Source organism: Pelobates fuscus, chromosome 4 (assembly GCF_036172605.1).
Source record: "Pelobates fuscus isolate aPelFus1 chromosome 4, aPelFus1.pri, whole genome shotgun sequence".
Lineage (NCBI taxonomy): Eukaryota > Metazoa > Chordata > Amphibia > Anura > Pelobatidae > Pelobates > Pelobates fuscus.
In genome coordinates this window covers 36951478-36979063 of record NC_086320.1, presented here as the reverse complement: position 1 = coordinate 36979063, position 27586 = coordinate 36951478, and the positions used below count along the sequence as shown (strand labels likewise).

Sequence of the window (27586 nt, the reverse complement as noted above, 5' to 3'; positions counted from 1 at the left end):
ATGCAGCTAGAAGCTAACACATTATAACATGCAGCTAGAAGCTAACACATTATAACATGCAGCTAGAAGCTAATGCATTATAACATGCAGCAAGAAACTAATGCATTATAACACGCATTGAAGAAAAAGCATTATAACATGCAGCAAGAAGCTAACATTATAACATGCAGCAAGAAGCTAATGCATTGTAGCATGCAGCAAGAAACTAATGCATTATAACATGCATCAAAAGAAAAAGCATTATATCATGCAGCAATAAACTAATACATTATAACATGCAGCAAGAAGCTCACACATTATAACATGCAGCAAGAAGCTAATTCAGTTTGACATGCAGCAAGAAGCTAATGCATTATAACATGCAGCAAAAGAAAATGCATTATATTATGCAGCAAAAAGGCATTATATCATGCAGCAAGAGGTGCATGCACTATACCATGCAGTAGCATGCATTATTTGTAATGTTCATCTTGATTTTATGTAACGCACATAAGATATTTTATAAGACAAGAGTCTTATGTATTATCTGATAAAGAAAAAAACATGTGCATTAAACCAAACATAAGGATTGATAAACATTTTGAACATATTTTTTTAGCATATTTCTAAAAGAAAAAAAGTAAATGACCCATCACAATGCTTAACCCCTTAAGGACACATGACGTGTGTGGCATGTCATGATTCCCTTTTATTCCAGAAGTTTGGTCCTTAAGGGGTTAAAGGATCACAATAGTGTCAGGAAAACAAATTCGTTTTCCTGACACTATAGAATCCTTGGGGGACCCTCACCCTCAGGGTCCCCCTCCCACTGGGCTGAAGGGGTTTAAACCCCTTCAGCAGCTTACATTAATCCAGCGCCGGGCTCCCTCAGCGCTGGTGACCTCTCCTCCCCCGAGTGGAGCGGAATGCGCTAGCGCGGCAAGAGCCGCACGCGCATTCAAACAGTCCATAGGAAAGCATTTCTCAATGCTTTCCTATGTACGTTCTGCACGCTGGATGCGAATTTTGCATCCAGCGTTGCAGAAGTGCCTCTAGCGGCTGTCAGGAAGATAGCCTCTAGAGGTTCGATTAACCCTGCTATGTAAACAAAGCAGTTTCTCTGAAACTGCTATGTTTACATGTAAAGGGTTAAAACCTGAGGGACCTGGCACCCAGACCACTTCATTGAGCTGAAGTGGTCTGGGTGACTATAGTGTCCCTTTAACCTAGTTTGAAAACCTCACTAACAAAGATTTAAAAAGACCAACAGATCTGAGAAATCTCCAAACATGTTTAAAAAAAAAAAGAAAAAAAAAAGGACATAGTGCAACAAATCATAAAGCGTGAGATTAAATTACTGTGGGAATTATGCAGATTGTATAAGAGAGATACAGACGTGAGATTACTAGCATTGCAAAAACTACTAAACCTAAAGGCTGTTTTTATGTTGTACAGATTTAATATACCTTTTTTTTCACAATAGCCCTGTGAGATGATGAATTGCACAACTTAGCAGGGAAATAGACTGTACTATGTGTCGGGCTGTTTCCACAAGAAAATTCTTTAAAATGAAAAAAGATGGAATATAATGAAAACATGAAATAAAGACAATATTTGATTTTGAAATAAATATCTTTTGTTTTATGGTGAAACACAAATCCTTATTCTATCACCAACGCTAAAATAAAAATGCATCTGAAAATTGTTCGTCAATAAGAAAATGTTTATTTTATTCCAAAACAGTAATCAATTCCAGTATTCCCCCCTCTAGCTTAGACTAGCCCTAACACTGCAGAGGTCTGTGAGCTACATTCCCCATGATGTTCATGATGCAACATCCATCACAGGAAATTGGGGTTCAGGAAAATTTGCAGTATCCCGGTTATCAATGTGAATCATACAGACACATTGTAATTTGAAACAGACAATCTCTAACAGACTTTAAAACGTAAATATTGGCCTCAAAAGAAAGTTAACAGTAAGGAATGAGAAATCTTTTGGGTACGTTAGATTTGGGGTACTTTAAATTTTTGATACTTAAAAATGTATGTTTAATGCAGTAATGCCAGGAGAATTCGGCAAAAATCCCCAGATGTGTCTGATTTAATGGCATCAGCTAAGCTTTTCTTGTAGAGTTGTTGGTATCGTTCCTTGATTGTCTCGAGATCAATCTGTTAAAAAATAAAATAAAAAAAAGATAATGCATTAATTTGCACAATGTGTTGAGTCTGGACATACTTTTTTCATTGACTGTTCATGTGCTCAGAATAACCAAAAATCTGTTACGATTTAAACATTCCAGTCAAATAGTTAGGACATGAATATTTTTATGCGAATTTTTTTAAAATAAAATATTAAATATTTGACATTTTGATCTCCAGCTCGAGTCGTACTGTCTTTCTATTTTTCGTGCTGTGATATACAGTCTCTAGGTTCATTTCAGGACAAAACGGTATTGTAAATGCATTCATAGTTTTTGGGAAGCAATCTGTGCTTTTGGCAATTTGCGTCATCATTTAATCTCTTAGTCTAGATTGCCAAAAGATCGCAAAATAACAATCATTCATTTGGAGTATAAGAAGCATTTCTGGGGAAAGGTAGTAAGGTTAATAAACATTATATATCTTGGGTACTTATTCACATACTGTGTCTGCATGACTCCTAGTATGATTTTTTTTCAATACTGCCTTATAATTGATACAAAATATTATAGGAGTGTGGCTAACAGATAATTGGGGTGACATTGTAAAAATGTAACAATTACTACGGAACCCAATTTAATATTCTTGATGATGGCTCTAATTTAAGAGATTTGCTCTAAATTGTTCTCACATTAGGTTAATAGACGATAGATATAATTATAGATTTAATTATAGATTTATTCTATAGACAGACAATTGGCGCGTTGGAAAAGCCATGTTCCTAGGCCATGTTCTAGACCATTGGCAGTCCAGATATCGTGGACTACATGTTCCATAATGCTTCAACAGCCATCATGCAGGCAAAGTACCAGGTGAAATGCAGTCCACAACATCTAGAGTGCCGAAGGTTGCTTCCCTTCTACTAGAGCAGTGGCTCCCAGTCCTCAAGGCAAGCTAGCACTTCTGGTTTTGTCAGTCTCTCCATTGGAACAGAACTGTGAAATGACTAAATCCTGGATTTTTGGTGGGCATCCAAACTGTGTATTTCAGGCAACGTTCAAAACAAGCTATTAAGATGCATATTTTCTTGTACAAGATATGGATATGAACAATGTGCAAACATGTTATTACAATGAATCTGACAAAGCACTTGAGATACAATGTTTATAAAAGTGTTTTTTTTTTCCCTAACGACCAGTACATATTTCTAACGAAGAAAAAAACAGTTTGTTGCAGGTTCCTGACTGCTAAGAGAGATGAGAACCTGTCAAGACATCGGTCTCCTCTTAGAACTGATTGTAGTGGTTTCAGATGAAATGGCCCCTGTTGATCTCACTGATTTGAATATAGCTGAGATAAATCAGGTTTTGACACAGGAACGTCAGACATGGTCTACATGGGTTATTTATGTATGTGATTAATAATAATAAATGTAGTAATTCTTGCAGAAAGACCTATTTCCTCACCAGGAACTACATGTGTAATATACTCATACCCAGTGTGATTGTGTGACTGTATCTGTCACTGTATGTGTGTGTCTGCGTGTATATCACTGTGTGTCTCTTTACATCAGTGTGTTTGTGCATTTATCTGGCTGCAATGTGAGGGTGCATTTATTGCTGTAATGTGACGTTGCTGAGATGACTGTAGCCTATGTCTGTTACATATTGAGAAATGTTATTTATTTACAACTTTCCGTGACCTCATTAATTGGTGAATGATTTTTTAACAGTTTTTTTCCGTCCAGACATAATTTATGTTTTTGTTTCCATTAAATAATGCACTATCTATGTATACTGAAACAAAAATTACATTTAAAGAAGACTTTCCAGGACACCCAAAATACTTGGTTTCTGGGAGTGAGTTTTCTGCACACTGCCTGGTAATGAAGGGGTTAAATAGAACTTTTGAATCCATAACCTAGATTAGGATCCAAACGGACCAATCTGTGTGTGTTTGAGATCATGCTATTAACCTGCGAGTCTCATGTTCAAAGCGATTGTTATATCATAAATGCAAATCTATGTATGCGACAATAAAGTGCTGATTTCCTAAAAAAAAAAAAAAAAGATTACGCTATCAATATAATATCTCAGTTAATACGGAGAATCTTGAAATATGAGCTCACCTCTGCTCTGGTAACAAGGATGCGGATTAATGCAGCCTCATCTGTCCCGGCTCCCTTCATCGCCTTGTACAGCTTCTTAGCAAAGTATCCTTGGCAATCCTTGGCACACTGAACTGCAGAATCAACGACATGTGGGAATAATTTATACAGGAATTCCGTCATTGTTATCAGTAACAGTATCAAAAGTGAGTGAGACTCACACTGAATTAATTCTCGAGGCAGTGCTGATGGTTAGAAATAACCCTTCATTAGATCTGACATATTGCACCAAACATGCAGATATTGGGTGGTATTCAGTCAGAATATGATGTGCAGTGTCTGGGCGACGGCATGTCAGCCCAGAACATGCAGAAAATAACTCTCATATTTAGGATTCTTATAGCAGAAAGTTCGTAGTAGAACTGTTTAAGAAATTGGCAGTGATTGTGTCACAGGTCGAGAAAGGGGATTCGAGAGAATAACGATATATATCTTGATTTATATGTGAATATGCATTGTTGCTTTGTAGGGATGTGCATGGGCAAAAAATTTGGTTTGGTTTGGCACTTCGCTTCTTCACTTCAGAAATTCAGGACTTTGGCAATATGGCACTTTGCTTTGCCACTTCCAAAATCCGGGATTTTGACAATTCTGGACTTTGGCACTCTGGTTCGGTTTGGCACTTCCGAAATTTGGGACTTCAGCAATTTGGTAATTCGGCACTTCGGTTCGGTTTGGCATTTCCAAAAAGCAGGACTTCGGCAATTCGGCACTTCGGTTCGGCACTTCAGAAATTCGTGACCTCGGCAATTCAGAACTTTGGGACAGCGGCAATTCCCTAACTCTACCCCTAACCCTACCCCTACCCCTAACCCTACACCTAACCCTACCCTAACCCTACTCTTACCCCTAACCCTACCCCTAACCTTACCAGTAATCCTACCCCTAGGGTTCGGCACTTTGGCAATTCGGTTCGGCAATTCGGACATTCAGAAGCATTCAAAATTAATTGCACATAACTATTGCTTTGTACCCTGCAAAGCTTTAAACTCCAGTCTATCTTCCTCTTTTTTCCCATTTGTTTTTGATGTTTTGCAAAAGTTGTCACCCTTTTTCATCTGTAATCCTGGTCAGTCTTTCGGACTGATAGTAAAACCCTTTTATTATTACTAGCACCTATGCAGCTTGAAGATATTCCTCAAAGCTTAACTATATATATATAAAAATAAAAGTGCACTAACTGGACTCAATGACATGAAGTGCTGTCTTTATTTCCCCACAGCAATAATAAACACTTTTATTTGTTGGTTTTTTGTATATGACAGAAGTTGTACCGTGACCCTAAATATACTGAGATGTTGAATGCAGAGTCCTTTTCGATTGTGTGTGTGTGTATATGTGTGTATATATATATAATTGTGATCAGGGCCATTGCAAGCATTTTTGAAGCCCTAGACAAAAATATTTTGCCGTCCCCACTCAAGCAGACTAACACACGCTGACTCAAGTATAAACACACACTGATCCATGCAAACTAACGAACACGCACTGACCCATATTCACACTCTGACTCATGCAGAGACACACATACAGACATATACTGACCCATACAGACACTCTCTAACCCATACAGACACACACTGATCCATGCAGACAAACACTGACCCATGCAGACATACTCATACAGACACACACTGACCCATATAGACACTGTCTTACCCATACAAACACACACTGACCGATAGAGACACACACTGACCCATACAGATACACACTGATCCATACAGACACACAATGACCCATATAGACACACAATAACCCATGCAGACACACAATGACCCATACAGATACCCACTGACCCATACAGACACACACTGGGCGAAACAGACACACACTGACCCATGCAGACACACAATGACCAATAAAGACTGACATACACAAACATACTGACTCAAGCAGACTAACACACATTCTCTGATATCTTAACTCCATTGCTGTTCCTATGCTCATCTTGCCTGCGGTGTTCTACCGGCCGCTAGTGAGCAGTAATGTAAGTGCTCTCTAGCACCCAGTAACATGGCCAGCAGCACAATCAAAAAAATAGATGGGCAGCCGCGGGCCCTGATTATAATCTTGTTTGAGCAGGGTTCTCATTAACCTATTGTTCCTGTAACATTTTGTAATTATCTCTTTAATTGTTAAATGTCCCCCTTTATAATATTGTAAAGTGCTGCGAAATACATTGGTGCTATATAAATACCAATAACAGTAATAAAAATAATTATGTGTAGGAAGAGGGGCTCTCGTATTTAGGCTGGTGGTACCCCAGTATACAAACTCTGAACCATTGATCTCAGCCGGCACTAGTTAGCGTACTGTAAAATGGTAACAATGTTTCAGTGTTTAGTTAACGCTAAGTATGTGAAATATGTTAATAAAGCAGTGGGTAAAACCCTTCTCTTGTGCCTGAAACTCTGCTCTGGCCCTGTATTCCTATTTAGGGTTGTGCTTTTATTCATTTATTGGATTAATGATTCTGGAATGAGAGGCAGTCATGTTTTTATAGTCTATCAGGGTTATTTACAATAATGTCAATGTTTGGAAGTTCAATGTGAATTGAAACTGAATTTAAAAATTTAGATCGCAGTGTACAAACTGTAAAAATAAATCTCAATGATGTTGACATTCTATATGCACTGGCACTGCGTAATGTAATATTTGTTTACATATACCGTAATAATTATAGTTTTTTAGAATCTATAATAAGAACTTCAGCAAATTGTTGTTACTGCTTCTTTAAAAACAAAAAGGCCTTTACCCATTCTATTCAAATCTACAAAATTTCTACTGTAATATTCTGGTAGATCTCCTTAGAGTCTAATCCCTTGAGTAATGTGTTTTGTCATATAGTGAAACTTTCCATAATGTAGATTTATGATATGAAGACAAGAAAAATTCATATCACATAGTATGTAATGATGCCTCCACAAGGTGACTACCAGGAATCCTATTTCTAGTGACATGTGTGATATGCTTTATTTAAATACATTTTTACGTTACGTATAACAAATGTGTTTGTGTTTTATTATATGAGAGCATCTTGCACTACGTTGTTTATATGTTTTATTGGCGACCTGTCCGTTTGTCGATTAATTTTAAGCTCCACAAATACTTATACGGGTAAAGATTCTAAGGCTGTCTACAGCAGGCATAGGCAGCCTTCGGCACTCCAGATGTTTTAGACTACACTTCCCATGATGCTTTGCCAGCATTACAGGTGTAAGAGCATTATGGGGGATGTAGTCCAAAACATATGGAGTTCTGAAGGTTGCCTACCTCTGGTCTACAGGATCCTGCACAAGATATTTTCAAGGCCCTTCTTATTTCAGTATTTGACAGAATTTACATCCTTAATTTCATTTGTAACCCATAGATGCTATTCTGTTGTGATTTTTGTTCCTCCACAAGATTACCGGATTCCCATAAATTTTATAAGTTGCACGTCCTCGTTTGCATGGAGATATGCTACAGTTGAACTAAGCAGTTGGTGATTTGACAGTAATATTCCAAGCCAGTCATTGCCACCTCAGACAGTGACAGCATCCCTTTAAGAACATATGCTTAATTCTGGAGCTGTCTTCCCAGGAGACTATGCCATTGTGTACACATTTGGGTCTATGCCAATAGAATGGATGCAGTAATTTTCATAGTTTCCAAGCTCTAAAATATTATATTAAACAAAGCCTTGACATGAATCCAGAAACCACATCCTTCCAGCCAGATCTTACCTGGAAAAACATTGCATCATTTATACTTTATCATTCTAACCACACATTGTCTGAGTTCATGTGAACTCTGCCGGAGGAATTTGTATAAATAATCAGGCTGCAAAAACCCACCGCAGATTTATATTAAAGGTATATTTTTATCAAGCTGGTTTAAATAGTCTATGACATATTTATCTTTACCCTTTTAATCTCACCTCATACTACCATTAATCTCTCTATATATGGATTCCATTGATATGTGAACTGTGAAATATTACCCCCCACCCATAATATCGGAGCTTTGAACCTGCGCCAATAGTTGGTTACGTGTTGTTGACCTCAACTAGCCATGGCAATTGCTTGGCTCTTAAAGAGACACTCCACTGCCCAAAATACACAGGAATATAGTCTTTGCTGGACTGAGATAAGTGACAGAGGGGATCTTTAACCCCTTCTGCACCACGGGGAAGGAAGGGGGCACTATAGGGAGCTACAGTGCCAGGAAAACAACTTTGTTTTCCTGGTACTATAGTTTCCCTTTAATGTGAAAGAATAGGTCAATTGAAGCCAATACGATGTTCCCCTTAAATTAAACATTTAGAATGATGACGTGTCGATAGTCAAAGAATATAAATAGATTTCGTTATAGGAGAGAAAAACAAGTAGCAAGAAAGGTGAGAACGGACAACAGCTCAATTAGCCTGCCATTCGGTGGGTCCCCGCTCAGATCTCAAACTGGTTTTAGCTCATCTTGTGCCATTACAGAGAGAACATATCTGTAGCATATTAGACTGGTCCCACCCATACGGGCAGTCCAGATCCAAAATGCCAACAAGTTCCCTCTGCACGAGAGATACAGCAACCCGAGACAATCGTTTCAGCCTTGTAAGGTATCATCAGTGAGGTATAGCCAATATCCCTCTAGGCACCGTGAGCAAGGGGTCCACATCTGGATTACCCTTTAAACGATGCCTAGAGGGATATTGGCTATACGGGTGGGACCAGTCTGATATGCTTCAGATATGTTCTCTCTGTAATGGCGCAAGTTGAGCTAAAACCAGCTAGAGATCTGAGCGGGGACTCACCGAAGGGCAGGCTGTTGTCCGTTCTCACCTCTCTTGCTACTTATTTTTCTCTCCTTCAATTTCGTTATAGCTTGATGTGATTTACAGATTAAACCTAGGAACATCCAGCAGTTTATAATATTTGGAGATATACCGCCCCCTGTCTGTAAAGAGACAGAATGCTGACAAACATTTACCTATCGTCAGATATGCTTTCTTCAAGTTTCCAGATGTTTCGCTTTTTATCACATCCTCAAGCTGTTTCCCATGAAGCTGAAAGAGAAATATGCAGCCAGTCAGTGTAATGGTAAATCAATCAGTCTATCTATCTCTGTCCACCATGTAAGTATTCAGAAAAACAAAATCAATGTATCGTTAATCATACTAGTCAACACCTATTAATATCGAGCCAGTAAAAAGTAAATAATTGTGCCACTGCCAATAAATGTAACAATCACCGAGGTCACTATCCTTTATAAGTATGTCAAACTTAGACCTCGATGTAATACGTTTTCCAAATGATCCAATACCATTAGAAACACATAGCACAACCTGTTACATTGTAGACCAGGTTTGTCCAGTCCATTTACATACATAATGTCAAATGTTTAGTTACAAATGTCTCAATGAACAGATCTGTATTGCACGGCAGCATCATACAGTATCTTTAAATGACGTGTGGACCCGGGGATAAAATATTTATCTGCTGTGCAATCATTTAACATAAAAGTCTTTCCCAATAAGGGAGGCATCAGGGGGAATCTTTGACGTGACTAAAATTGTTTTCGTATTTTCAGTTATTATTATAATGTTTGAGGGCCATTTTACCCCACAGCCTTAATTAAAGACTTGGGAGGGTTGCATGTTTGGTATTATTTTAGGTTTTGGGTTTGAGGATTGGATTAGCATTAGGGAGACTTAAGATAAAATGATTTAAGGTTCGGGCTATTTCGTATTAGATTTGCCTGAGTGAGAAGTATTGGAGTCACCGTTCACAGTGCCATTAAGGCATGTATCTCCTAAATCTTACAGGGCTATTCACCGAAGTGAGAATTTGGGAATTTCAAATTCAAATAGAAATAACTGTACTGTAAAAATGTTCAGTCGGCTACGCTTCCAGTCTGGCTACTTTGAACTTAAATTTAAAATTCATCTTGAATTCACTGTGAAACCTCGAAGTCTCTGCCAAGCTTAACATTCCCTGAACCAACCCTTATGTTAAAGACTTAAGTCTGTACATTCCCCCGTTTCCTCTAACTGTACGAGACTCTTTGTTAACATTGCCCTTTTTTTTCATAGTATTTGCCAGTTACTTACAATCTCATATGCTTTGAATGTGGCTCTTAATTGCATGTAATTTCTTGTTGCCAAAACTACATTGAAATCAGACTCATCTGTACCCCACCGAGCCTCTCCAGCCTAAAAAGAAAACAGAAAGAATATTAGACTCTTTGAGGCAATACAGTTCTCACCTGGATCACTTACCTTTAAATCTGTCAATATTCCCTGCTAGAAATAATTGTGTGTGGAGAAAGGCAGGGATTGGAAGTTTATTTATCTCAATGCCTCCGTCTACTGACTGAATCTGCTGTGGAGCAGCAGAGAGCACAGAGTGTTCGGCCAGCGGCTCCCAGGCTACAGATCACACATGTGAGGGATGAGGGAGAGAAATGGAAGGACATGTTGCAAGGAGACACACTCTGTGACAAAGAGAGGCATAGGTGGGGGTTAAAAGTTGGAGAGATAGATCATGAGGGTTAATAGGAGGAGATAAACACAGATCATGAGGGTCAACAGGAGAAGATAGACACAGATCACGGGGGGGGGTTAACAGGAGGAGATAGACACAGGACATGGGGGTAAACAGGAGGACAAACACAGGTGGAGTTAACAGGTGGAGAGACGAGAATTGAGGTTAACAGGTGGAGAGACATAGATGGAGGAGAATAGGTGTAGAGAGCCACAGATGGGGGTTAACAGGTGGAGAGACATAGATGGAGGTTAACAGGTGGAGAGACACAGATAGGGGATTGAACAGATGGAGAAACACAAATAGAGGTTTGGACTGTATGAAACACATAGATGGAGGTTTAGACAGGTGGAGAGACACAGATGGGGCTTTTGCACAATACGAGAGACACAGATGTGGGTTTAGACAGGTGTAGAGACACAGTTGGGGTTTTGCACAGTATGAGAGAGACAGATGAGGGTTTAGGAGGAGGGATACAGATGGGGGTTTATAAAGGAAGAGAAATACAGATGGGGGTTATAAAGCAAGATAAATACAGATGGTGATTTATAAAGAAGGAGAGATACAGATGGGGTTTGCACAGGAAGAGAGATACAGATGGGGGTTTATAAAGGAGGAGAGATTCAGACGGGGGATTGCACAGTATGAGAGAGACAGATGGAGGTTGATCAAGGAGGAGAGATACTGATGGGGATTGAGTATGGGGAGGGGAGATGATGGGGAGGGGAGAATGAGGAGAGTAGTAAACATTTGGGTTTTCTGGATCTACATCGTGCATTTCACATGCAGATTTGGATCCTTCTGAGGCACACCTAAAAAGGCTGTCTCCAAATCCAGGCACATATCTCCTGCTGCCTCCAGAAACATTATGAATGGTGATCCTCAAGTCACCCATGAAGGCGTATCTCACACATGCACCAGGCAGAATAGGCACGACAGTGGAAATATGCAAGAGCACGAATTGAGAGCAACTCAAACTGAGAAATCGAGTCTAGTGAGGAGTTAAACAATGATGTTCTTTAAAATATATTAATGAATTAAAGGAAAACTCAGTTGATTTATGTCCCACAATATTTAGTAGATATGCCTTCAAACACACACACACACAAAAATAATTCTGCACAGCGGCATACTTGCTGTGTCTAGCCTTTGAAAGCCATGTACTCTTTCCCAGGCACTTTCACTCTGTGCAGGGGAATACTCCAATCAGAGGCTTCTCAATGAGAATCTTCTGTGGTTTAGCCACGCATGCAGTTGCACAGGCTGGCGACTTTACAATGCTTATCAATGAGCTATAGTACTGCTCCCTATCTTTAAATTATCAAAAGGAACACTTTATACGTGTCGTAGGTGCAGAAGCACCCTCTAGTGGCTGTCTGGAAAACAGCCACTAGACGTGTTTAGCCCTGCAGTGGAAACATTGCCCTGTCTACAAAGTGGAAATGTTTTACATTGCAGGTCGAAAAAGAGATGAAGATGAGGTTGTCTGGGATCCTACAGTGACCCTTTAACATTAGAATCTCTAACCCTAAAGTCCTTTATTTTAAAATCGCATATTGCCAACCTTAACCCTAAAAATGTTAACTAAAATCCCTAACCTTAAAATTCATTAGTTTAACCCCTACATCCCTTATGTAAGCAATTAAACTCTAACTTTAATCATTAAATCCCTAGCCCTTTTTATGCTACAAAATACAGGAGTGTCTTACAGAAGGCAGAATTTTCCTGCAAAATGGGGGAGATCAGGAAACTGCACCTGTGACGTTTATACATTGGCCATATGCTACTAATGGCTAGCTGAATATCATGGAAAATGTAGATACAAACATATGCAGAGCCAGGTTTATGGCACTGTCATGAAACAGCCATAATGTTTTAAAATGTTCAGCTTAGATTAGTCACTAATTGTCCTTCAAACATATGTACTTACTTCATACAGTCTCTTGGCATCCTGTCCAGCAAGATCTTCATTAATATCTAGTCCCTCATCACGGTTGGCCTATAAATGAGAAAATATTTAACAATTATAAGGGGGAGGTAAATACGTAAATAAATAAATAAATTATTTATATATATATATATATATATATAAAATCGACAGGTATTTTTTATCTATTGCAGATGGGCAAAATCATAGCAAGTTATTATAAATACTTTAAATCGAAAAGAGGAACTATGACATTTATTTTATTTTTTACTTTTCAATTTTTCAATTTTTCATTATTTTTTGATATACCTTATATTATAATGTGTTGAATTTTAAATAAAATGAATATATATATATATATGCAAAAATGATTGTGGTGGCACAATCTCCAAATGTTAGCATGAGTTTAATCAAACGTTTATCAGAAAAATTAAAGAAATATATTTTCCAATATGTTTTAAAAATCCAAGCAGCTAATCTTTATCACAACGTAATACATTTGGTGCATCTATCATGTGGCATTAATAAAAAGCCATTTCATGAATTAATCAAATAATGAATCAATTAATATGCAATTTAGTAGCAGAATCACCTGTAGCAGAGAAATTAGGATTTTCTGGAAGTAACCACTTGTGTCGCTTTTTACATCTGCCTCCAAATCTCTACCATGCACTAAGATAAACAAAATGCATGGTTAGATTTTAGAACAAAACAAGAAGATCTGAATTAATTAAACAAAGTTAACAGAAAACAGTACTTACATCTTTTATATGCTTCCTTTATTGCTCTGATTTGCTAAAAAATAAATAAAAAAAAATGAAAATATTATAAAACTGATTATAAAGAATATTCCTTGCCTTTCAAGTTTCAATGACATTGTTATGGGTCAGTAGGCCCAATTTTCCCTCGACTATTGGGATAAGTGAATAAAAATCATGTATTCATTAAATAAAAATATTTGTCTTTCAATTTTTTTTTTTAATATATAGAACTTTTTTTTGTTATACAGTAGTAAACTTGGCTAACTGACATGTTATTATTATTATTATTATTATTTTATTATTTATATAGCGCCATCAGATTCCGTTATTAGCTTCTGTTTGAATACTGTAGAACTAATCAATTCTTAAGAAGTAGCAAGAAGTGCATTTTTAGAAGTCTTTGATGTCCATTTTGTTGCTTTGTGTATCTACTTTTCTAAAATGATTTTCCTTGTGGTTGTTATTTATGTTAACAAGCAATGTGGCGTACTTTACATTCTGTGTATATTCAGTACTTCATTGTTATGAAATGTCATTTCAACTAAATGTAAGAAAGAAAAGTGTATGTTTTTTTTTATTATTATTATCGTTACATAATACATAAATTATCTCTACGTCTTTTCTCTTCAATTTATACTGTCCATTTTAAGGACTTAAATCAGCACTGCAACTTGTAAGGTCTGAACGTTTTTTTGCAAAGACGGCACGTGATATTTCCCTGTCTCTCGTGAGATAAAGAGAAGGGCTTATATTCTTATCTCAAGCTCTCACTAATTGGTGCTGATATTTTCCTCTTTTCAACTAGAAAGTCGAGTTCTAACTGGATCTTTGTATTTTATGGGCGTCTATGGGAGATTCCATGACACTGCAAGGTTGATCTCGCAAATGTTCATTGCAATGTGTACATGAGACAAAATGTACGTGAGACAGAGAGTATACTTTCCATACTTTCACTTACATTATCTTTTGATTGCCATGGAATTGCATGGAAGTTTCTATTTAAAGGGAGTTTTTATTAAGGAACTATAGACTATTTTCCTGTTCTTTATCAAACCCTAGATAATGGGCAACTGAAAACGATTCCAAAGTGCAGGTGAGGATCTTAAAGCAGGATAAGGTGGACAAACTGGCCGCACGTTAAGGTGTGCTTGGACGAACCCCGGACACACTGTGCGGATAGATTCCAGTTGCGTATCTGTGAGCAAAAGTTCTGCTGGCTCAAAGGGAAAAGGAACATATGTGGCTATTCACTTTATTAGAGTCAGATAAAAGTTATGTGTGATTTATTTTTTTATTCCCTTCATTTTTCTTTGACTACACATAATACTTTATACGCTAGACAATGAAAAGACAAAAACAATAGTTATCTTTTATTCTATTATAGTGAGATTATTCATGAAACTGAAAAAAAGAGCTTTCCCGGGGCTAACTAAGGAGACTTTTTAAAAACTTTTTAATCGCTTGTTAAATTTCCCTCTTGAGAATAATGGTATTTTAGTGTTTTCTTTCATCATGTAAGAAAACACTGTATACAAATGTCAGAAAACAAACTCAGTGTCTGTACATCTATGTAAAATGCTTATCTTTATAAATAATACTGTAATTGGTGTCTCATTTGTATTAAAGTAAAAAGTAAAGAAGAACATGTAACTTTTTTCCTACTGGATATATGAACGCATTGCGTTCCTGCTTCATGCAGTACCTGATTGGCTCTTGTACATAAGATCTGTATGAGTAGAGATTCATTGGTTCCTGCTCCTTTCATCGCTTTTCTTAGCTCCCGTGCATCGTATTCACAAGGACGGTCTAGCAGAGCTAGGGCGGTATTCTCAAAGTTACCACTCAGTTCGCTCTTCAAAACACTGTCTAGATCCTACAAAAATATAATTCACTATGAGAAAATATATCTGTGTTTGTACTTATATTAACATCAACATGTTGAATGAAAACGTGCAAAGTTTTATAAAAGTGTTACTAATAGAAAAGTGGAACACAGTTCTAAAAAAGTAAGACAATCATCAAAGAATTATCAGGAACATTCTATAAATTTCTGCAGTTTGAAAACCATACGGTAGATATATAAGGCCAGAAGATATGTAATATTTAGATTTCTTGCCCAATTGTATACGGGTTATTTTTCTTTTACAGGACCTGGGAGAATAGTCCATAATCAAAAAGTTTGTTTTCTGTGTAAAAAGCCTATTTTGATCATGCTAGATCGTATCAATGCAGGAAGGTATTTCACTCCTCATTATTATTATTAATATACTGTATTTATTAGTGATATCAAATTTCGTAGTGCTGTCCATGGGTTCAATGGTACAAGTAAAGAGACACAGTACAAGATAACTAAGAGACAATACTACATTTGAAAAACTAATACAGAAGGAGATGGGGGCCGTATTCTTATGAGAACCTACAAACTAGATGGGGGAGGGGGGTGGGACAGGAGGTGTGGACTGCAAGGGTGAGAATAATGTTAATAGAGAATGACATGAGGACAATTATTGGGTAAGTGGATGCATTAGTTATGTAATTATTATTATACAAATATATTCGGGTCCAGTACAAACCATTATCTGGAAATCTATTCATAAACAGGGCTATACATAGGACACGAGGTCACACATTTAGGCTGAAAGAGAGGAGATTTCATCTAAGGCAAAGAAAAGGTTTTTTATACAGTAAGAGCAATAAGGATATGGAATTCTCTGCCTGATGAGGTGGTTTTATCAGAGTCCATACAGATGTTTAAACTGAAATTGGATAAATACTTGCAAAAACATAACATACAGGGATATCATTTCTTATTAGTGGGGTAATAGCTGCTTGATCCAAGGAGACATCTGACTGCTATTTTGGGGTAAAGAAGGAATTTTCCCCTAGTTTGTTGCAAAATTGGAAGCGCTTCAGACTAGGTTTTTTGCCTTCTTTTGGATCAACAGCAAAAACATATGTGAGGAAGACTGAACTTGATGGACGCAAGTCTCTTTTCTGCTATGTAACTATGTAACTATAAGTTGAGTGGTAGGCTTCAATGAACAATAATGTCTTTAGAGATCGTTTAAAGAAAGGGAAACATGGGGAGTGTGTGGAAGTGCATTCAAGAGGTCTGGTGCTGTTCGAGAGAAATCCTAAAGTCTATCGTGAGAAGAGGTAATAACAGTAGATGCAAGGAGCTGGTCATTGTTAAATCTTAAGGGGCGGGCTCGAGTATATTTGTTGATTATTGAGGAGAGGTAGTGGGGGCAGTGTTAGTAAGGGCTTTGTAGGTCAGAGAATCTTGAATTGAATTCTGCTGTGGACGGATTCCAGTGAAGATGGGGCTGTTTGGCCATCTACAGAGGTATAAAAAGTCATAAATTGTAGTAGAGCTAGAGGAGGAATTAGATAGAGCTTAGTCTTGGACATATTGAATTTTAGGTGGTGGGGGCCATCCAGTCACGCAAATCTACTGCAGAGCCTGTCAGAAATTCTTGAAACTGTGTGGTCAAAAACTTGACAAGTCTATGTGCTTGTTTTATTATAGGTACTATCTAAAATAAATATATATATTGATATATATTTTTTAAGACACTTTAATTCTTCGATTGCAAACATTTTGCACCCCCATCACCTTCCACATACCTTTCCATACATTGTCTTGTATTTGTGTTTAATCTCTTGCCTCTGGTCTGTGGATCTGTTTGCCAGGATTTCAATAATTGCTTTCTCATCCGTTCCTGTGGAAAGTGAAGTAAAGAAGAGAATATTAAGGGTTCAGGAAAGTATATAACATAATAATAGTAATAAAAAAAAAAAGTTATTATAAATAGTATAAAATCCCTTGCCTTCCAAAGCATTACAAAGTATAAATACAAATTGCCAAACTCCCTTATAGGGAACTTGTGTGTGTGTGTGTGTTTTGACTGCATGGTCTCAAAATGCCATCGGAATGCAATATCATGAATGAAGAAATTATAATTCATATATTTAGTAAATCTGTCTGATGGATGTAACCAGGCACCTGTATTACAAAGATCATCACAGCTTGATTACAATGAAGACTGAGGATAGAGGGGTAGCATTAATCCCAGGCTATACATTACTACTTTAGAACTTTACATTAAAAAAAAGGATTAACGAGTGGGTTTTCACAAACACGTTCTATTACTTTATGTACATACCCAATCCTTTGCACGCTTTATACAACTTTTTGCAATCTCGTTCTGCATCAAAGTCATGGTGATGCCTAATGGTTGGCTATAAAGAAAAAAAAAAATATGATGATTACTTACGGCTTGGTAACTTTATATTTTTCCTAATTGTTTGTGCATAGCGTAGATGCACAAGAGTGGCCAGCCTGTCTTACCATTTATATCCAATTTAATTTGGACAGAAAGGCCCATAACTGTTTTTCTTATAATGCAAGAGACTGATTTATTACAACAGTGTCAGCAAACAGTGTATTTCCAGATGTTTGAGGCCAAACTGGGCACCTGAGTGCAGACTGAGTATCACAAGATATTAAGGGGACAGTCCTGAATTTAGACCTCTGTCCATTAGTCCTTGCATATTTTTCTCTGATGACTAACTTCTGGGGACACCAGAATACCCATTGAGCACTGCACATGGTCAGCTCGGTAGCGCTGTCATCCTGATTTTGTCATGCAAATGAAATGTTACTCGCCCCATTGTCATATTTGTAAAACATGGCACTAATTAACCAGCACCTCCAATGGGAACACACTGTTGTGCTGGAGTATTTTAAAGGGACACTATAGTCACTAGAACAACTACAGCTTCTTGAATTCGTTCTGGTGAGTAGAATCATTACCTTCAGGCTTTTTGCTGTAAACACTGTCTTTTCAGAGAAAATGCAGTGTTTACATTACAGCCTAGTGATAACTTCACTGGCCACTCCTCAGATGGTTGCTAGAGGTGATTCCTGGGGCAGTGCTGCACAGTGTGACTGCCATTCAGTGTCTCCTCCATCTGCATGCAGACACTGAACTTTCCTCATAGAGATTAATTGATTCAATTCATCTCTATGAGGAGATGCTGATTGGCCCGGGTTGTGTTTGAATCATGCTGGCTCTGCCCCGATCTGCCTCTTTGTCAGTCTCAGCCAATCCTATGGGGAAGCATTGTGATTGGATCAGGCCACCACTTCTGTTGATGTCAGCAGACTGCTTGTTTTTTTTAGGCAAACAGCATGCAGAGCTACAGCTTCAGGCTTGAATACAGTAAGCTTTTGCTTTATTTATGGAGGCATGAGGGGCCCAGGAGGGCTAGATGGTAGTTTTTACACTACAGGGTCAGGAATAATTTTTTTTGTTCCTGACCCTATAGTGAGTTTTTGAGAGCCTGGTTGTAAACCCCCTACTTCCCGCACCACTATAACTTGTCATATATCCTTGTTAGGCTGTCTACTTTGATAATTGTCATCTTTGGGAATACAACACATTGTGTCACAGCTGGCAGTGCCCCTCCCTGCTGCCCGTCTGAGCGGTGTAAAGGTGTCAATGGCTGTCTGCAGCAGATAAACATTTGCCCCTACTCTATTATTATTATTATTATTATTATTATACTTTATTTATAAAGCACCAACACAAATAGTGTCCCAGTAACTGATAATCTTTGCTTACTCTACTGTTTTCTTCAGAAAAAGCATTTTCATCTTTGTTATTAACTAATAAATTCATGTTTTGACATTATGTATCCAGACAGAATGAAGAAATGTTAAGCAAATGTCAAGCAGTGCACAGCAGTGGTTATGGTGCTTAGAGTGTTGCTCTAAAGGTTGGTAAGTGGCTATATATGCATGTGTTACTAATCACATATGCATTTCTGTGGACGATGGTGGTGGGTCTATAAAATTGTCTCATCCAGGGCCCTGCCAATTGTAAGGGCTGCCCTGAAGGACACTTTATATTAAAATAATTATAGCTGGTAGCTTCAGAAATTAAAGAAAAAACAAGTAACCTACTCAGGGACATCTTTGTGATGACTAGCAGGACAAAGTAACATTATCACAGAGCAGCTGTTCACCAATAAAATATAAATTATCTAACTATTCTGTTTCATTCCCACCCTAACCAAAGCTTTAACTTATCAATTTTCTAGCTCATCACATCTGAAGCCATAAATGGGAGGGTTTCAATATTTAATTATTAACATTCATCACACAAACGGTATTGTACTAATTGCACTAGTGAGTAATGATATATTATGTAATGTTATTGTTATGTCCTTAACTCATTACGGATTAATTCACAGAATATTGATTTGTATAGAAAACAGTAACTAAGGGTGCAGCAGTGAGAGGCCCGCTGCTTTGATGGTGTCAGTAGTGGGATCTGTTTTGAGTTTTTACCCAATCAGCAAACAGAATGACCAGCAGTCAGTGGCAGAAAACACGCCAAATTAGAATGAATGGCAACCTCCAGTAAAATGCAATCATTATGTAGTAATAAAAATAGATAAAATCTATTGCTTTTACACACACATTTTTAAATTCTGTAATTGTAAGTTATTGTATTACATTTTTTTTAAAGTGTTTTATGGGGTTATTTACCAAATTGTGAATTAAAAAGAAATTCAATTTGAATTTGAAATTTAACCCCTTAAGGACACATGACGTGTCTGACATGTCATGATTCCCTTTTATTTCAGAAGTTTGGTCCTTAAGGGGTTAAGGCCAGGGTAGCCGAACTGAAACCGTAGCCGACTTAGAGACTTTTTCCAGTTCGGCTTTTATAACATAACTTTTCCGTGGATCTCCCATCTGCACATAAACAACGCACTGTGTTTTAGAACAAATTCAGCGGTTTGTGATAAGTAGGTTTTCTTGGTTTGACACAAAGCAGAGGTTTTCTTTTTCAAACTATTTCATACTGAAAATATCATTAAGTACAGAAGCACACACATTCCTGCCAAGGAAGGACAGTCCCTATTTTGGGCCCAAATCCCTCTGTCCCTCTCACTATCTTAATGTCCCCGTTTTCTAGGAGCTCCATGTTGTTGGTGTGTGAGTGTATATTTATAACAGAGCTCCACAGCAATAATACTCCCCAATGTGTCTTTAAACTACAATAAATGTGATTTGAAATCAGTCTGTGATTTCAAATAAGATACATTGTTCTTGTTCTAATTTACATTTTAGTTGGTGTAAAATGTTATTAGTAAGTCACCTAAAATGTATCGGCCACACCTCCTCTCACATCCTTAAAATGAAAGTGTCTCTCTGTCCATTTGAAATGTTTGGAGGTATACATACATCATATATAAAATGACACAGGGGTATTATTAAAGCTACGGAAAAGAAACTAAAACCTGAGCATTAATGGTGTTTAGAATATACTGCAATAAGACTAATAAGAATAAGTTCTGATATATTTTTTTTAAAAGATACTGTATCTGCCTGTAATATGTATCACTGCTACAATAAGTCCTGCATTACAGTGACATAGTGCAGGGAGAGAAAGAAAATAAATCAATTTGAACTCAAAGATGAATTCCTGTTGGCTGCGGATGGTTTAATTATCATAAGTCATAGTCAGAGATTAGTAAATCAACTGATGAAATACTAATGGCGTCCGCCAGTTCAGAGAAGGAATAAGGCCCCATGGGACCCCCTCCATTCATCACATAGCGATGGTTAATGGAGCCATGCATGGTCCTGTAACCTTTGGGCCAAAGGTGGCTGCCTTGGGTCACCTTAGGGTTAAACCCGATCTAACAGAGTCTGATGGACAATACAGGTTTCACCTGATCTAACAGAGTCTGATGGACAATACAGGTTTCCAGGGATAATAAAAGTAAACATAAAGGTGGTTCATATATATTCGGGAAATAGTGAACTCAACTGAAACATTACTCTTTCTTTAATTATCTGTTGTGGACATACACAGCTTTCTCTGTGTGTTCACCAGTACTTCTCGCAAAGCAATGAAGAAGCATTAAAGAAAAGTATTTAAACAAGATACTAAGAAATATAATTCGTATTAACTTTCTGATGAGGGAATGATGAGATGAATTAACAGTGAAGACCAGGGAGGCAAAATGGGGCATCATTAATTGGATTGATAAATAATTTTAATTTACAAACATGGTTATCATTTATTTGTCTATATAAAGGTCAAACATATGAAGCATACCACATGTCATAAAACATATCTATGAGCTTATGATAGAAGGTGTGGTTCAACCTTTAAGCTTTCCGGCAGACGTTGTTAAGTTTATTATTAGTAATCTCGTAGCCGTTTTTAAGAATTGGATGTGAACCACTGGTCATCTAGATAGCATTATCAATCCATAAAATGAACTTTGTACACTCAACAATTTATTTAAAAAAAACCCAGTAAATAGTCTGATAATGAGTATGGGATCATGCACAGATTACCGAGAAACAATGAGATTAAGAGGAGATTATAACATGCTCTGCTGAATAATTTACACGTTCTTTAACTTTGCTCCATCACTTGGACTTTGCAGGGTGCAAAACTGTTTCTTTTTAGTTCTGCTGAAAGTCAAAACCTGCTGGTGGGGTGTATACTCAGTGCATGGGTTTAAATTGAGGAGATTTTGATGCTTTTTCCAATGGAGTTCAATTCAACACTTCAAATACAATATATAACTAAGAGCTACAAGAGAGTTACAAATGACCTCATATAATGGAGGCTTTTATGATATTAACTATTTGTTAAAAATGTTTAATTTGCCCTATCCCCATCCCCCTCACTCCTCCATCCTCACTTACTACGCAACCTGTTTGATACATCCATCCATGGCGCTAAAAAAAGAGATGAAGAAAAATATAGATTGCCACTAAACGTTAATTTTATTCAACGATCAATAGAGACACGACCAACAGAGAGTAAAAAAGGAGGAGCATTAAGAAAAATAAAAATCTATATTTATATATCTATATTTATATATTTTATATATTTATACATATATAAACATAGATTATTTTATATACTGCTACCCCTCTCTTCCTCTCTATTGGTTACTTTTCTCACTTGATCTGTAAACCAAATGGTGGGGAAATAATATTTATTATATGTATATACTATTTTTGCCCATTTTTGCTCCATTTTGTGTTCGTCTGAATCATTTACCAGAATATATTTTATGGGCGATATTTAGATGAGTCAAATGAACGAGTATACCGCACTAAATTTCATTTTAAAAACAATATTCAGCAGAACCAAATTTTTCCGCCATTGCGCTAGTCTAGTAATAACCCCACTTTAAAGATTCTATTCAGAGGTATTGAAGAAAGACACATTTCAGGATGAAATTGGTCACACTGCTCTGTGGAACACAATCTTGTTTATTTTTCTTAAAAAGCAAATTGATAAAAAAAAAAAAACTATGACAGGATTGTGCTTTGCTGGAATGGAATTTGCAAAAACATAGGCCAACATTGCAAAGTAGGTAAAATCTCTTAAAAACTGAAAATAATCATTAAATGAAGCCCAAAATTTAAAGGAACACTCTCCAGTGTATTCAGACCCCATAGCTACTTCATCACAGTGTAGTTGTTAAGGGACTAGAGTCACTGCGTGGTGCCTTACAAATAAAATGTTTTCACACGGTTTGACTTCAAAGTTGTCTTCCTCGTCTGGCCACCACAGGGATCAGGAAGATTTCTTGTGATTCTGTAGGACTGAGGAGCTAGTGCCAATAGCCGTAAGGTAAACTGTTCAAAAAATGGTTTAACCCTTTAAGGTAAGATGGCATCCAGTGACACCATGTCCTTAATGACTAAATTGAGAGGAAGTTGTTATGAGGTGGAAGTGTTAATTTAACAGTCCAAGTTGTGGACCATCTCCAATAACTCTCAACAGTTGAGATGTCCATAGAGGGTTGCATGTGTGTCAAGGGTACATTTTAGATGCCTCCCTGACGAGACTGTGTAAATCATTTACATTAAGTATTTTTTGTGTGCTTATTCGTAATTACATTTACTGAAGGTTAAACACATGTTATTGTAAGTTTAATTACTGGGAGCTCTGTACTCAATCATAAAACATTCCAAACTGCTATAAAAGAGGTTGTAAACAAACTAAATGGGGTTAAACGCCATATCTGTGTTGTACAAAGCCAAAAACAAATTTATAATTAGTGGCGACTTACGGTATTTTAAACACATGTATATTCTGCCTTACTGTATAATGAGCAAGCACTTAATGCAAGCATGATATATGTGGAAATATGCTAACAGGTTACCGGTACATTCTGCTAGCATCATTCTTAATTATTTCTGATCCCCACATTGAACATAGCAAGTGCATGAACTTAAATATCCACTTATAAATTCTACACATGTTTTAAATATGCCTACCCTTACTATGATCATATATATAATCATTCAAAAAAATAACATGTGCAAGTTCTGGACTCCTTTATAAGACTCCTGTAGGATGACATCAAGAAATTGCGTAATAGCGGTGAGTTAACCAAATAGGGTCATTCACAGACATATTCAGTAAAGACCAAAAATCTGTAAAATTCACATGCAAATTCCAAGGAAAAATATAGGATGCATATTTTTTATCAAACATCAAATTTCTACAATATTCCATTTGAACAAGTCCAGTATTAGACAAGCTTGCAACATAAAATCGCGTGATGTTTGTGAGTCAACCTACAAATATCTGCAGTATTTGTCCACTGGCAACGCATGCAGCCAAAGGGTTAAAAAATAAAATGAGAAAATAATATTTAGTACATTAATTTTATTTAGTACATTATTTTTCTAGCAGTATTTGTGGGAGGGGTTGCCCGGACTATAAAAGCAGAGGTCTCCCCTTCCTTTGGGCTGAGAACAACTGGTTCAGCCACTGCTCCCTTTATTAAGGTATTCAATTGGTGGGCCATCTTTTACAGGCTTACTCGAACGTCGGTTTCAGCACACCACAACCGACTTGCACACCACTACTATAACTCTGCTTATTCTCCCTGACCACAAATATATATTTATATTATAATGTTTATGTTATAATTATCGGGGTATAATGTGCCCTTCTTCGGAGTTAACTTTTTCTCCCCCAAGTTAGTTATCCAAATGGTGCTAATGACAACATGCTAGCTTCGCTTGTATTAGATTTGATCACTATGTACCTGCAAATGTAAATGCAAATTGTTTTGGGAGGACCTTGAGTCAATAATCAGCCCACTAGCATTTTTGCTGCCGTTCAATGACCCAGCCCATCCTTAACTCACTAAATTAAAATTCACTACTTAGTAAATAGGGTCTCTGGCTAAAATGTTTAGGTCTTCTCACAATTTAGTTTTTTTGTCCTCTTAAGTTTTTTTTTTACTAACAATTCACAATCCTCTATTTCTGAACTTTTTCATACATAAAAATAACAAAAGCAGTAAATCTATTTTTAATATCTTTGCAAGTTTTATATTGTATTTTTTACTGAATAAAACTGAAGGTCTAAGTTAAGATAAACACAAGTATTTGCTCGAATCAAGTTCATCTGTAATGCTAATTGGGCTTATGGAGACCCCGCTTCATGGTCGACTCTCACAGGCACAAAAAGAACATAATACAAAACATAAACACGCAAAATGTAGTCTAAAAACTCAACTACAGCTGAGTTGCAGAACTTGTCCATAACAACTATTGCCTTAATATTTCAATTCCGCCTTCAATTAAAAACAGTTTAGTGGATAAATCCGTATGAGTGTCTTAGAAGTAGAGATGAAACACACATTAAATAAGAAATAAATTAAAAATAGCAAATACTCTACAAATCTATAAAAAGGCATTATTACTGAAATGAAAAAAAAAAAATTCTAGTTACTTGGAAGGAGACTCCTAAAAGTGCTATGATCGTGAAGTATTTCAAAGTTATAAAAGTGGAGTTCAATTTATTAATGCCAATGGAATGTACTGATATCCACGGTGATTAAAAATTTCATCTACGTTTTTGATCGTAAAAGTTTTATACAACCCCTTTATTGTCTATCATTCAAACAAATGCATAAAAAAAAATGTAAAAAAATTAAACAATCTATATATATATTTTTTCCCCCTAAAAATTAAAAATTAAGCTTTGAAAATATTATTTCTAATAGTCCTACAATGAAGAAAATGTTATAAATTACATGATACTCACATGAAAGTTTCCCATGGTTGAGTTCTGTACACAGAGAGGTGTGCCGTTAGATCTGGGAAATTTTTCAGAGTCTGGTTTTATGAGATGACTAGGATTAATGAGTAACTTCTGACATTATAATATTAGTGGCCATAGACAGGTAAAAGGAGACAGCAGCTATATTATTGATTGCATTTCTGAATACTAGTTCTGTGCTACTTTTAGGAAACAAAGCTGCAGTTTAATTGTCACTCGCAAATGCCCAGGGCACTCAGGTTTGGGTCAAGAATGTTCCATCCATTCATTCCGTACTCTTGTAGAATCTAGAACCCATATTACCCAGACTACTGTGTCAAAAATGCATTTCTCCAAGAAAACAGTGTGTCAATGAAGATTTATAATTAGGGAACTGGACAACCAAGTGGAAGATGATATTTAATGTAGATAAATGCAAAGTTATGAATTTTGGAGTAAGCAATGCACAGGTACTGATTTAGGGAAAACAATAATTAGGAAGGACTTAAAGCAGCGTTTCCCAATTGGTGTTCTGGCAAAAGTTTAAAAAATAAAATGGCAGCGGGCAGCAAGGGAGCAGTGATCTCCCTGCTCAGCTCTCTCGCGCGCACAGCAGTGATGCTGGAGCCGGAATATGACGTCGCTCCGGCATCACTAAGAGGCGTGCGAGGTAGCTGAGCAGGGAGATCACTGCTCCCTCGCCGCCCGCATGCCAGATGCTCAGCAGCCCCACTGGACCCCAGGGACTCCATGCCAGCACTCCTAAAGGTAGGGAGGCTGGGTGGAGTAAAATGTAAAAAAACAAAAAAATGTATGTGTGTCTGTTAGGGAGTTTGTATGTGTTTGTGTGTCTGTCAAAGAGTACATGTGTGTTTGTCAGTGAGAGTGTGAGAGTGTATATGTTTGTCAGTGGGGGTTAGTTCCACTCACCAGAACACACTTAAGTGGGGTGCTGCTGGGGGCCAATACATACAGTAAAAAATGAAGATACAGTGCACTCCTTATCTACAAAACAGCCACTTAAGTGCTGTTTTTTCACGTTTTATTAAAAACACCTAATCTAGGCAAAAAATAATGGGGATTTAGTTACATTAAGGTTTGTGTATGTGTCACTGTGTGCATCTAAGTGTGTGTGTGTGTGTGCGCCAGTGTGCCTGTGTGTGTGTGTCTAAGTGTGTGTGTGTGTGTGTGTATGTCAGTGTGTGTGTATCTGAGTAAGTCAGTGTGTGTATGTGCCAATGTGTATCTGTGGGTGCAAGTGTGTGTATATGTCACTGTGTGTATCTGAGTGTGTGTGTATTTGTGAGTCTAGATGTGTGTGTCAGTGTGTGTATCTGTGTGTCAAGGTGTGTGTCAGAGTGTATCTGTGTGCCACTATGTGCCAGTGTGTGTGTGTGTATCTGTGTGTCAGATACATACACACACACACACACACACACACAGATACACACTGACAGAGCTACACACGCTGGCGCATAGAAACACATATATATACACCTTGACACACACCGCACATACAAACACAGATACACACACTTTGAAACATAGATACACACCTTGACACACAGATACACACACACACACACACAGATACAAACTGTGTGTCAAGGTGTGTGTATCTGTGTCAGTGTGTGTATCTGGATGCCACTATCTGCCAGTGTGTGTGTATCTGTGTGTCAGATTCATAAACACTGGCACATACAAACATAGATACACACACCTTGACACACAGATATACACACACACACACAGATATAGACTGTGTGTTAAGGTGTGTGTATCTGTGTGTCAGTGTGTGTATCTGTGTTCCACTATGTGCCAATGTGTGTGTGTGTATCTGTGTGTCAGAGATACACACACACACTGATACACACACTGGCACGTACAAGCACAGATATACACACCTTGACACGCACTGGCACATCCAAGAAATGGCACAAATTTTTTTTCTGGTGGGGGGGAGGTTAAACGATGTTGATA

At 37.3% G+C, this 27586-nt stretch overlaps 1 protein-coding gene across 1 annotated transcript; it reads right to left on the bottom strand.

The window, feature by feature from the left end:
* Window positions 1-1681: 1681 nt before the first annotated feature.
* On the bottom strand, window positions 1682-25662 carry ANXA13 (annexin A13). The gene is made up of 11 exons (XM_063450261.1): window positions 25613-25662; window positions 17663-17738; window positions 17124-17218; window positions 15199-15369; window positions 13497-13530; window positions 13328-13407; window positions 12739-12807; window positions 10376-10477; window positions 9256-9331; window positions 4249-4361; window positions 1682-2150 (listed from the first exon to the last, which is right to left on the bottom strand). The coding sequence occupies exons 1-11, from the start codon at window positions 25625-25627 to the stop codon at window positions 2031-2033; spliced, it is 951 nt and encodes a 316-aa protein (XP_063306331.1). The 5' UTR covers window positions 25628-25662; the 3' UTR covers window positions 1682-2030.
* Window positions 25663-27586: the final 1924 nt, after the last annotated feature.

Excerpts from the sequence above, each read along its gene's own strand:
- ANXA13 (XM_063450261.1), bottom strand. Across the intron at positions 17,219-17,662 it reads TAAAGCGTGCAAAGGATTGG|GAACGGATGAGAAAGCAATT; the intron begins GTATGTACATAA and ends CACTTTCCACAG. Across the intron at positions 9,332-10,375 it reads CATTCAAAGCATATGAGATT|CTTCATGGGAAACAGCTTGA; the intron begins GTAAGTAACTGG and ends TTTCTCTTTCAG.